Below are 13,207 nucleotides of genomic sequence, written 5' to 3'. Positions count from 1 at the left end.
AGAGAGAGAGAGAGAGAGAGAGAGAGAGAGAGAGAGAGAGAGAGAGAAAGGGAGAGCAAGAACAATTAAAAGAGTGGACAGGAAGATAAACCACAAGCACAAGAGAAAACACACACACAGACACAAACAGAGACACTGTGTTGCTTTCAGCTCAAGTGTTGGTGTCAACAGTGAAATGAGTTTCCCATGTTTCCTAAGATGAGCAGAGAAGGTGGAGTCAGTGACATCACATGAGTCAAGACATGCAGCCTGATTGAGGCTATTTCCTGTTTCCTTCACAAGCAGCGAAAGCCCCTCCATACAAACAAAGTCCAAGTAGAAGTCATGTCAAATATTAACATGGCAGAGCTGGTCAAAAGTAAAAAGACTAATAAAAAACATCCTGTTAGGCTTGACAATAATTACCTCCATGTTATGACATACACGGCACCCGTCTCCATTTGGCTTTCCTAGCATTACACATTGCATGACTGAATGTGTATGTGTGTGTGTGTACCTTCTTCTCTATGGAGGACAGCAGGTCTTTGAGAATTGCCAGCTTGGTCACAAGGTTCTCCAACTCCTGGTCTCCACCCTGATTCACCGACTGATGGAGGAAAATATTGCAACTATCAGAACTCTAAAACTAGCATGTCAAACACACAACAAGCTGTGGCGTAGAAGTTGTTCGTTAGGCTGCGTAACCGGTCTACCCGTGTATGTATAAATCAGATTAAAACATAGACTGACAGGTACGTGTGTGCTTGATTACTACTGAACTGATGCCAGCACAGTGACGTGCAGCACAATGGCCTATCAATCATTCCTCAGTGATGATGACTCAAAGACATAAAAATATGACTCATCGTAAACATCTCATGTAAGCACTGACCCCGTGTACATCCCCACATGCAAATATCCGACAAACAAAGTGTGTTTCCTTATTTTATTTCAAGAACAGTATGTATGACTGTAGTGTGACCGGCCTCAGCTGTCCCCAGAAGACCCTGCAGAGAAATGACACCAACTTCATTGTGTGTGTGTGTACTGTATGTGTGATTACTCTATGCGTGTGTATATTAGGTCCCGCTATGTGTTAAACCCAATAAGATGTTTCTGATTCTCTGTCACTAATTCTGATTGGCTGCTCTGTGTACAAGCAGCTTTACTAGTTAGCGAGGCTTAAACAGAAGTATTGACTTGTTACTTAAGGACATTATGTCACATATTCCATCATCCGTGAAGCTGAATCAACATTCCCGTGTGAAACACATCACGTTTAATGTGAGCGATACCGGTCAGGAATTACAAACAAATGTTTTTTTTATTTACAGAGAGAACAGAGAAGTGGCTGTTCTGGAAGTTGGCGGAACATTTTGGTTCCAGTCTGGGGGAAGTCAATAAAGGTCACACAGCTTGGATACAAAATGCAGAGAACTTATATTTGAAATAAACAATCGGGGTATTGCCCACGGATTGGTGGTGAGGGGGGGTCTACACACACACTAACATAAGTATTATATTGTATAAAGGAATACAGAATAGGGCTTAGAAACTGCAAAAGCCCAGTTGTTGGAGGAAGCAGGATGACATTGTAACTTAGCGTGCGCAAACACACACAAAAAACATACACGAAGAGTCACAGACGCGTTACCTGTTGGATCATCTTGGAGACCATGAAAGCACTCTGCTGATCAAAAACTTTAGACAAGATCTCCAGACCTGACAGAACCTTATCCACCTCCCTATTGGGGGAAACAGAAAGAGACACCTTAAATAATTTAGATACATCTATAGGAAACCAGATAGTTACTAGATGTATGTGTGGCTGCACAATACATTACAGGTGATTATTAACCACATGATTGAGTTAAATTTCTTACATGTATATAATCCACGCCTGTTTATGGTTGAAGTCTATTTTCTGTGGCTTATCACAATGTTTGAACGTGCAACATGTGCCACTGTGACCAAAACAAGAGGCGGCTGTGCGGGCTGCACATTTCTATGATTTCGTGACGAGCACATACACTATATAAAGAACGTCTTTGTGTGTAGGGCATGCGTGGACATGTGTCGGTGGAATACATGTTGTCTACAGATGTCCTGGGATGTCCTTCTTACCCATTTAGGTGTTTGCAGGAGGCCACTAGTGTCTTGTTGAGGTGAGGCAGGGAGCCGGCTCCCTGTTTGACGGCCTCGAGGTCCAGAGCATAGCTGCCCTTCAGGTACTCGTGGGAGATGGTGCTGAGGCCATTAGGAGCTGGAGCACTACAACATAAACATTAAACCTTCAGCTGATACTTAAAGCAATGAGTGTCAAAATGACAGGTAAATTCCATCCCTTGTATCAGAAAACAGAGAACTGTCATAGACTTCATAGTTGCCATATCTGTGTATCTGTGTATGAGTCTGTGAGCGCTGTGCAGTCAGGGCTTTTTGAATCACACATTTCCTCTTATACAGAGAGCTGACTTACGTCCTTTGATATGGTCCAGACTGTGGTCTCCGAGTGAACTAAATACATTTTCTTGCACCTTATTTTTAACATGCGACGTCTGCAAACCAGCAATGGAAAAGGTGACGGCTTGTTCCTTCACGCTCTCTGATCTAAGATGTCTTTTGCACTCATTTTGGAGAATTGAATGAATTGTACGTGGAAAGCATTTTACGTATCTTTCCATGACAACATGGCAAATGAGGACCACCGTGACTGGACGGAGGATGAAGCTTCATTAATTTCACCTACAAATGAAACTGTGACAAAGTTCTTTAAAACACACTATTTTCTGCTTCTACCTGTGGTTAGTTAGTTACGTCTCGTAAACACTTTTAACTGCAACTGAAATATCAGAATGATTCAGCCACTTAACTCGCTTCACTGTAGTCTGAGTGAGGGCACGAATGTTGTGTTTGATATGAAGCAATGTTTCTTGCATGATGTGCGCTTATGTCATGCGGCAGAAACAGTGAAAGTGAATGAGGACTGTGTGTGTGTGTGTACATGGGTTTGTTTGTTCATAAAATCTCTGATACCACTGCTTCCTATTTTTGTGAGCGGAGTTCACATAATTGCATTCACAGTGAAGCAACATCCTTCCTCTGTGTGTGTGTGTGTACTACATGGTAAACATATTGTTAAGAAGCAAGTGGTTTGTGATTTGATTCTCAGCGTGTCCTCATGTAAACGTTGTACCTTTCTGTCAGTGTGTCTGGTCCAGGGGGAGTGTAGGTGGAGGCAGAGCGAGGGGGGAGGGGTGGCTTCTCATCCTCCCCATCTACCAATCACAGAAAGGGAGAGTTAACATGTGACAAACATGATGTGCAAGTGAAATGCAATGTGTGTGTGCTTGCATGGTGCTACCTGAGTAGTCCCTGTCGTCGCTGACGGCTGCTTCCTCTCTGTCCACGGCGTAAAGCAGGGTGGTGACCAGACCCTGGCTGGGCGCAAGGTACAACGACACCAACTCTGGTAGCGTCTTAAACCGCTTAGGCTGCACGCCCTGAGAAGTCTGAGAGGAGAGAGGGAGGAGGACATCCGAGGAGGGACACGCCAAGAGAGACAGAGAGGAAGAGAAGGACTGTTATTTTCTACATGGTACAAACAGAACAATGGCATCCAACCTCCTTGGCTACAAGTGGTCATGTTATTGAAATCTCTGGTGGGCCCCTATTGTTCCACATTTAATGTTGTGTAAGCAAATATGATCCAGTGGTCTAAATATAATTCAAACCAGGAAGAACTGTTTCAGTAAACATTGCTCCAAAACATACTCAGTTCCAGGATGCAAAATTAAGACTTTTAGAGGATCTTCAACGTCACAGCTAAGACCCCCAAAATCATACATGATGTGGCCACATGGATAGTCTGAAGTGTGTGTGTGTGTGTGTGTGAGGCAGAGCGTGTGTGTGGCTGGTGGGGACTTCACAGCTGTTGGGAACAACGCACAAAGAGGCTGCTGTTGGTGTGTGTGTGTGTGTGTGTGTGTGTGTGAGAGTGAAAGCTCAGAGAGCTCAGAGCCAACAAAAGCATCTCTGCCTGCCAGCTGCTACTGAAGCAAATACAGTTTTTGCTGCACACATGCACACACACTTGACCTCAGTGGAGTGAGTGAGTGAGAGCGTGTGTGTGTGTGTGTGTCTTTTCTGTACCTGTACAGCGAGAAATCCTTCGTCGTCTGGGAGGATTCTGTATGTGTGGACGTGCTTCTGAAACCTACAGAGAAAGAAACACCAGAGGAGGAAGAAGAAGGTCAAAAAGTTGGAGGAAATGGAGTGAATAAAAAACAGAAGTGAGAGAAAAAGAGACAACCTTCAGACTATGGTTTAATAAAAAAAACATCTCAAGCTCTGACATGCGTACATACTGTCTTAGACTTGACCTCAGTGAATAGTGTGTGTCTGCATGTATGAGAGTGAAGGGGGTTTAAACGGTGTAGAGAGCCTCAACCTGTTGCTGTCCGTCACAGTTGTGAGCGGGCTTTATCCTTACATGATACAGTACAGCAGATCAGCCTAGCTTTTAAACTATGTAGAGTTATACTGATGGTACAAAATAAAGAAACAAAACATTATAATTTGTGAGATAGGAAGGATACAGATCAAAAGAAAATGATCCAAGTTCTTTTTTGAATGTGTGGTGTTTCTTTCAGTCCACAACTGTGTATCAAATGTCAGAGTCAGACTTACGTTCTTTATTGAACAACAAGCTTCTTTTTTTTTTTTTCTTCTTTTCACCGATTGCAGTTCGATGCTCTGACATCGCTATTGCTATCAGCCGTGACTAAAAACGCCTGCAGCCACGAGCTGGAGAGTTTAATGATTTTCATGGCCGCACGTCACGTCTGCTCAGTGGCCCGGAACACAAAATGTTCAATTTGCCAGGCAGATGTTGTGGTTCATGTCTGTTGGTGTGTGTGTGTGTGTGTGTGTGTGTGTGTGTGTGTGTGTATACACTGTATGCGTGTGTTATGGTTGTGCATCTGTTTAGATATGTGGGCGTAAGCACGGCAGCCTATGCAAAACACTGAAGTAAAGCTTTTACTGCTGCAGCGCTTCTACTGTGCTTATTTACATTACGAGTGTGTGTGTGTGTGTCTGTGTGTGTGTGTGTGTGTGTGTACACTGTATAAATTGAGGGAAGGATAAATCCATGACAGGAATTCTTCTTCCTCTGACCCCTCAGTGGTTTTTCCAGGTCAGTGTTCCACAACTAGAACATGAACTGGATTCAAATGTACTACTGAAGTAACTTCATGAGAGGCAAGGCCAGTTTATTTTAGATTTTTAATTTTACTTTTTAAATTGCTGATATTTCACATAGCCTTCTCTGACCGACACAGTGACGTGGAATAACCCTGCGTTTCCTTCCGAGGACAATTGTGTTTTTACAGGCTGATTATCATCAATTCCTGCTGTAGATGCTCAGATTTGTGTGTTTCTATTTCTGGTATATCTGCCAGCACACACAGAGAGGGGGGGGGGGGCATGCAATTAGGGCCCTGGCACAGATTTGAACCCACAGCATCAGAGTTCAATGATTTGGGACTTAGCCAGCAAAACTATCAGGGACACTGACATCACATTTATCAGATAGTTGCCGATAATAGTTCCATATATCATCATGCCTCCAGCAGTTTGCTCACACTAACAGTACACACTTGATAGATATTTGCTCCTGCCTTTCAAGGGCCGGCAGTAAACACAGTCAGTGAGATGAACTGCTCCTTTTGTCCGCTCTGGCCTCTGTAAACCATATCCCACACATTTAATCCTGTCATATTATAAAACACAATGCATTGTGGGTCCAGGGGGCACAGAATCTATGCACAGGAGTTCCTGGCAGTGTACAGTAGAGTGTTTGTTTTCCTGTTGGCAGCTGATGAGGTTTTGTGGAGTAAATACTATTGTTTCAGTAGCAGCAAAGCTATAGGGGGGGGGGAAGAGGTTCATTATGGGATAGACACAGATGCAAAGCATACAATGTGTGCGTATGTGTTGTCAACAATACACTCTAGGATAATGACTGCCCCACTGACTCCCCACTCTGGCCTGTTGGAGATTTACTTTATAATTCTTAGGCTACTCATCATTCAAAATGTAACCTGCAGGACAACATACGGCACAAACTTAACAATATAGCAAAAGCACAAAACATGAGGGAAATGTAACTCCTTGCAAAAAGGTAGACTGATGAGGTGAGTCCAAGTTAAAGCCACTAAAGGTGAAGACCAGCAGGGTTGAGTTCCAGAAGGATATTTAGCTTTGAATTATGGCAGCTAAGATGAGGATGCGTAAAAGGATCTCCACATTTGGATCACAATAGGTTTTTACACTATCGCAAATCTTCCTCACATTTAATGTGGGATCACGCAAAAAATGTAAGCAATCACCGAAAGGAAGAACTGTAAAAAGTGCTATAAATATGGGAGTATATATATACACACACACACACACACACGTACCTGGAAACTGTCTATTTAAAAAGAAAAACATACATAAAAAAAATTCCCAACCCACTAACTGCACGAGGTAATAATATACAGTATACACCCACTCACAAGACCACGGTGAGGAATGCTCTCTCAGGAACATCTCGGCCTCAAACACACACAGACTCACAGAGGGCCACGCATGGACCCCAACATGTTTAGACGCGCTGCACTCACACTCAAGAACATTTGAACATCTGTGTAGTTGTCACACTGACGCGTGCTTCAATTCAAAATACGGCCTTACCTACAGTAATGTCCAGCATTGCAATCATTAGAGGAATCCCTTCGCTAGAAGGCTGTTTTTTAAGTATTTCACTATGTAATCACACCGTGGCAGTGAACATACTACACTTTATTCAATCTGCTCTGTAGAACATAAATACATAAACTTCCCTTACACACAAATACTGAACACACACACAGTAAGCTGGTCAAAGTGGTCATTTCCTATAAAAGTCTACATGCTAAGAGGAAGTGAAAGGCAAAGGCCCGAAAGACACACCGGCCCAGGAGCCAGTGCCACTGCTGGTACCGCGTCTGTTAAAGTCACCGGCACAAACACTCGTCCCACCAGTCTATTCTCAGACAGCAGCAGAATGAAAACACACTGGTCTCTCCGAATCCTTTAAAAGGGAAGTACAAATATCTGTGTGTGTGTGTAAGTCACGAGGACACGCTCAGCAAAAAGCCATGTCTAGCAGCCATGTCTAGGTAAAAGGAAACATTTTGGCATCAGGAATAAAAAAAGTCAGATCTGTGCATCCCTAGATATGGTGTTTAATATTGAGAGGATCTGGTCTAGACATCAGCCCCGAGCCTCCAGAAGGCCACACTCCATGACTAAAGCTTTTCACACGTCAGGGTATTCAGATTGTACTTCCTGGAGATGCATATTTACTCAGTAATATCAGCAGAAGTTCACAAAAATGAGTCAAATACATTTTTTCCTCTACGGCTTCAGGGGCTGGTACCGAGTCATCCGTATTCTCAAAGATATCCTTTATGAAGACAGACAGCTTGTTTCTGCCATAATGATTTAATAACACTGGTCCACATGACCTGTGACGAAGGGGCAATACTTTTACCATGTTATTTTACTGTTAGGTCTTTTGTATGTAGAAGCTAAACCTGTTGGTAAAATGCAGTAACATTGTTTTCTCACATTGTTTTGATAAAAGCCGGTCCATAACAAGCTTTAGGTATCAAGAAGGAAGCTTGATGTGAGAGGGGAGAGGAAGGGAGAGGTGGAGGCGGGAGTAAATCCGGAAACGGATGATGCATGGATGTGAGGAATGTTGTTGGTCCGAGTGACCTGATGAATTACTACGGATCCAGCGAAGGATGAAAAATTGATATTTGGCACAATCATTTATTCTGATAAACCAGCGGCTAATTAGTGCAAGATGAGTAATGTGTTTACATGAGAGTGATCCTACTGTACGGTGAGGTCAGACTGCAGTATAACGAACTATGTAACAATGTCATCAATTACAAATTATAGTAGTTGAGACATACGACGTGCACTGCTGCCGGTGTGCATGTTTACAAACCACACAATGGACTCAGCATGGGGTGAACTATCAGATAGGGGATGTAGGTCGAGTCAATGTCCTAGCACCATGTCACATGGCACCGGGCTTCTATGTCCTGCATCAGTCGTCAGTCAGTCAGCAGTCTTTGCATCTGTTTAACTTGGGTTATGCGAGTCATTTTGGCCATTTATAACTTAAACATCCCTTTTCCACAGTCCATTTGACTTGCCTTAGTCATTGTCAAAGTGTACACAGTGGCAGTGTTGTCTGTGTAGTGAAGCTCGATCCACTGCTCTGGTTCTGTATGTTGCTTGCTGAACATGAGAGTTGGTTGATGGCAAAATATCCCTAAATGAGGGTGGGCGTTTCATCACTTCATTTAACAAAAACCCTGACATACAGGTAATAGTCATTTTATAATACACTGTGTGAGAAGATAGTATGTGTAACTACTCGGCTGAAGCCAGCTGCTTCACTGCTTGCACTGATCTTACACGAGCCCTTAAATTAAAACTTAAAACTTCAGGCCCTACAGACGATAGCTTATATTTACCTCCAACCACCATCCAGTTTCAGTACCCTGTAAAAAAAACGGCGCTGCAGGCGAGACCACATCAGACAGACAGGGCCAGCCCTAAAGTAGTGTGTGCCATGCTGGAGTATCACTGCTGGGCAGACAGACAGACAGTCTCTCCTTTGCCAGACTTCAGTGAGAAAGTAAACAAATGTGTTTGGCTGAATGCTAACTTAAAATACCTTTAAACTAGAACGTTGGCAGAGCTGCTAACTTCCCCCCCGGTACAGGAGGCCAAAGGAGGCTCCCACACAGACGTTAAGAGTCCCTACACGCGTCTCTTTTCTGAATAAAGTTACTTACAGTACACACAAAGCGTACGCCCCGGCGACACTCTCGCTGTCCCGCACCAGGAAGCTGCCGTCTCTCCCGGCCCGGGCCAGCAGCTCCTCGGCCGCGGCTCGACTCAGGTCCCGGTGATACCATGTCGGCGGTGCGGGCCCCAACGGTGAAACCCCACCAACAACCCCACCACCACCCCCGGCCATGGCCACAGCCCTTCAAAACCGGGTTCAGCTCGAGCTGCTTCCAGACTTCTTCTCCGAAAAAACCTCCCCAGCCCTTCTTCTCCAGACTAGAAACGTTAGTCCAGTGAGTCAAAGGAAGAGTAGGAAAAGTAGCGTAAACGTTAGTCCGAGAAAAAAAGGTTTTGGGAGGCGCGAAAGACCCGACGACAGGGGCTACAAGTTGTACATTTGTCAAATTACACTGTTTGCGGCTGTTGCCTCAGTTCCTGAAAGACTCGCCTCCCTCCTCTTTCGTTTCCCAGTCCCACGGAAATCAGGGTATGTAAATCCACACTGGAGACCGGGGAGCAACAGCGGGGACGACCCGCGTCACATATAGCACTTCCGGTAAGATTTTCAAAAATAAAACAGGCTGTTGACGAATTTACATTGAGACACTTTATTTTATGAGCAAAGTCATCCACGCTTTGTTTGCGGTTAGGTGTATGTCTTAGCCAGCTTGACAGATATCTCTGGAAAGGATGGATGGAGGAATAAAGGCACACTGGGATGAATATGGAGAGGAGGGAAGGGAGAAAGAGAAGTAAAGGAATGACCTGGTGAAGAAGGGCAGTGTTGGAAAGTGTCTACATTTACTCATCAACTCTACAGTTATGAGATACTTTTATGCAGATTTATACTTCTACATTCTATATTGTAAGTATTACTGCACTTCATTGATCTGATCAACAATTTAAATATAATGCAATATTTTTGATCGACTGAACTACCCAACAGTGTATACAGAAGTTAATGGCAAACAAAGTGTCACCTTTACCACTATCAACATTGAAATGCTTTATACACATTAATGGATCTATAATAATTAATGTTAATAATAATACTTAAGTATAATAAATAATAGTATAACACTTTGAAAGGAGGCATTGCTTATTATGAATACCTTTATTTTTTAAACTTTAACTTTATTTTTCTCATAATACTTCTACTCATATGTAACATATTAACTACCTTACACTTGTACGTGAATGTTTTTACAAAGTGGTATCATTAGGTTAACTTAATTAAAGGATGCAAGTACTTCTTTCTTGTCTGAAGAGGGGAAATAAAGTTCAGTTTGGCTTTCCTCTTAGAATATCAGTGGACCTGCAGCCACTGAAGAGGTCAAACTGCTGTAATTTATCAAAATGCAATCCAGTTATACAAATCTTTTCTTTTCCAGACCACACACACCCTACAGGTGTAGCTGTCCACTCAGGGGCCATGACTGGCAAAACACAGAAAACAGCCAATGCAACATTTAGAGATTTTGGTCATTATGTATTTTACTTATAGTTGCCCACAAAAAGTCTGACTCCTAAAATGTGGTATGGACACACACACACACACACACACACACACACACACACACACACACACACTCACTCACATACAAAGCAACAAAGCAAGAGAAAGTTGATTTAGGAGAGAGGGTGAGAGAGAGTGAGAGTTGGACAGGGTAGTGTGTGTGTGTTTCTGTTTCTGTTTCTGTGTGTGTGTGTGTGTGTGTGTGTGTGTGTGTGTGTGTGCATGTTGCCAATGACCTCAGAAAAGCTGAGTATTAATAGCCACGTGGACGACAGCCATCCCAATTCTATTTCTGACTATGTCATCACACTGTGTATGCCCGTGTGTGCCTGTGTGTGTGTGAGTTGACTGTAGAAGACTGTAAAAGTATGTGGCTTACCAATATGTCTGCATGCAGGGATTTGAAAGTTCTGTCGAAAAATGGGACATTGCAATAAAACTACTTTTACAACTACTACAATTCATCTTACAAATAAATCCCTTTGTACATTTAGTTGCTTTTCTCATCTTACCACAATTGTCTTGTAACTGTGAAACACAAGTTAAAGTTTGTGGCCATGCTGAGATCCCGGTGAGGCGTTACTGCTCATTATTAACCCCAAAACACAACTTTTGAAAAGTTGTGCCTGGGGGTCAGGCCAGAAAACAGGCCTTGTTGTTATGTATACATAACCTGTGAGAGAGTCACTTGAGGCCACTTGAGGCCAAACTCTGTGTGGACATCTCAGAGTCAGATTTTCAGGCTCAGCTTTACTTCTTCTTTATAAAGTCAGGATGTTAGTTTTGGCACATTATGTCAAATAGAAATTCCATTTCCTCTGGTTCTCACCGATTGTTCATATCAACATCAACAGTATTAATATCTGATAATTCACATTTTTCGGTCATATCTTACATATTCAGTTATTACATATGCGCTAAATATTATGTAAGTATCTGAAAAGCAAACTAGCATGGATGCCTCACATCAGCTATAACAATCCATCACCCAGCAAGCTACAAACCTATGTAATATTAAATAAATGCACAATATGTTTGCCATTCCATGACCAAATCAACACGATTGCGCTGTTCATGTAGTGTGTAAATTACTCTTGTTATGAGTAACGTTTACAGTCAGCATCTTTACATGTCTGAAGACCAACCTTCAGAGTGTGAAAATATGTTTAAGCTGATGTTAACCTCATTGTGTAAACTAATGAGATTCTGTTAAATTGATGTTGTTTGTGGAAACATCTTCTAATATTTAAACCCAGATGAATGTTGTTTCAGTATGCTCTCATCACGGAAAATGTTGGAGCAGTTCTGCCCATGTTTGAGTTGGATCAATTATGGCTCCGGCAATAACAAACTTCTGCAACGAGATAGTCTCATGCAAATCCACGCCTCTCTTTGTTTAGCAGCTGTGTGCATACAGTCCATGCAGAGAAAAGAGACAGGAAAGACTGGCCTTGGGTTCACAGCTGACCTTACAAAGGCTAAATCATCAGGAAGGATGTTATTATAAGCCTCAGAAATGGAGCAGAACTTTGACACGACTGATATTTGTCAGAAGGGAAGGCCACATTTTCAAAGATACTGTTGACTGCATCTGTTATGTCTTTTCATTATACTTGATTAATTATCTCAGATCTTGATTATAGAAGTGCAGAGTGCACAAACGTTGATAAATATGTATCTCAGACATATCTTTGACCAGCTAAGGTCCTCTCTGACCATGTCTTGTAGCCAATCACAAGACTTATTCAAAGGCCTGATAGAGCACATTGAGACGTGGCACTGACGCACACATATGTAAACTCATGCCCCTCACAGTCACACACACACACATATATATAGAGACTATGTGACACTAAAACACACTTAAACATAAGGGGAGGAAGAAAGACACTAACACACCCTTAGTCTTTCTCTCTTTTTCTCCCTTTAGTCCCTCTCTCTGTCACACACACACACACACACACACACACACACACACACACACACACATGGGACTGGAACTCCTTAATTACCAAGCAGTGGAGCCCACTAACCACTAGCTGGCCCAGAGTGGTCATGTGATGCCGTGATCACTGGGGCCCAGTGCGGAGAAACATTTTCCCTCAATGCAGATCCTGGGTCAGTTTCGTTGTTTCCCCACTGGTGGTTGATGTTGTGAAGGGGTTATTCAATTGAAACAAATATATAAATGATTGAATTAAAATGTAGAGAATTAAACAGCAACAAATCTTCTACTTTATTATTGACTGTTGTTGAACGTACTAGTCAAAAGGAGACTAGAAATCTTCAGAGGCAGGAGAGCATGTGAAAACAATTTTATTACTTCTGAGGTGATACAAGAAATAATTTTAGTGCATCATTACAGATAAAGATGCAAAAGCCGGGAGAAGTAGCGCCGTCAAGGCAAAGCTTTGGTGTTGCTGTGTGTTGTTAAGGTAGTACTCAGCTACCTTCCTGTTGGGGTTTGACCCATTGAACCAGAGCTGCATGCAGCGGCCTGAGGTTTTGGAGTGAGTGGTATAAAGGTAGGAATTAGACCAGATTTGCTCACACATGGACTGGGGTGTGGGGTAAACTTCGGTCCACTTCCTGCACTTGCTGTTTGCAGGGCATTTGTTAATACCTGTAGGAGAGAGGGAGAGGGAGAGGGGGAGAGAGAGGGGAGGGGAGGGGGGTGTAAAACAAATGTGTGAATTTGTTTTTTGTGGTTACATACAAAAATGTGAGCAAAATTTTGCCTTACCCACTGGTCTGTGGTTGTTTGTTTGTCTCTGTGTGTGTGTGTGTGTGTGTGTGTGTGTGTGTGTGTGTGTG

At 42.8% G+C, this 13,207-nt stretch overlaps 2 protein-coding genes across 3 annotated transcripts in view; both read right to left on the bottom strand.

Annotated features, from left to right (window-relative positions):
• Positions 1-9,386, bottom strand: part of inppl1a (inositol polyphosphate phosphatase-like 1a) — a 20,302-nt gene extending 10,916 nt beyond the window's left edge. Inside the window, exons 1-7 of one of the 2 annotated variants that reach the window (XM_031861020.1) lie at positions 8,883-9,386; positions 4,132-4,195; positions 3,344-3,491; positions 3,176-3,257; positions 2,104-2,250; positions 1,634-1,724; positions 497-586 (exon numbers count right to left, since the gene is read on the bottom strand). In XM_031861020.1, the coding sequence (XP_031716880.1) occupies positions 497-586; positions 1,634-1,724; positions 2,104-2,250; positions 3,176-3,257; positions 3,344-3,491; positions 4,132-4,195; positions 8,883-9,067 (807 nt within the window). In that variant the 5' untranslated portion in view covers positions 9,068-9,386. The other variant, XM_031861021.1, reaches the window with a different exon arrangement.
• Positions 9,387-12,692: 3,306 nt separating this feature from the next.
• Positions 12,693-13,207, bottom strand: part of folr (folate receptor) — a 3,041-nt gene continuing 2,526 nt past the window's right edge. The window contains exon 5 of the mRNA XM_031861156.1: positions 12,693-13,016. Coding sequence (XP_031717016.1) covers positions 12,742-13,016 — 275 coding nt within the window. The 3' untranslated portion in view covers positions 12,693-12,741. The remainder of the gene's footprint in view (positions 13,017-13,207) is intronic.

Source organism: Anarrhichthys ocellatus, unplaced genomic scaffold (assembly GCF_004355925.1).
Source record: "Anarrhichthys ocellatus isolate YVR2014 unplaced genomic scaffold, GSC_Weel_1.0 scaffold24, whole genome shotgun sequence".
In the NCBI taxonomy this organism is placed as follows: domain Eukaryota; kingdom Metazoa; phylum Chordata; class Actinopteri; order Perciformes; family Anarhichadidae; genus Anarrhichthys; species Anarrhichthys ocellatus.
This window is presented reverse-complemented; position numbering and strand designations above follow the sequence as displayed.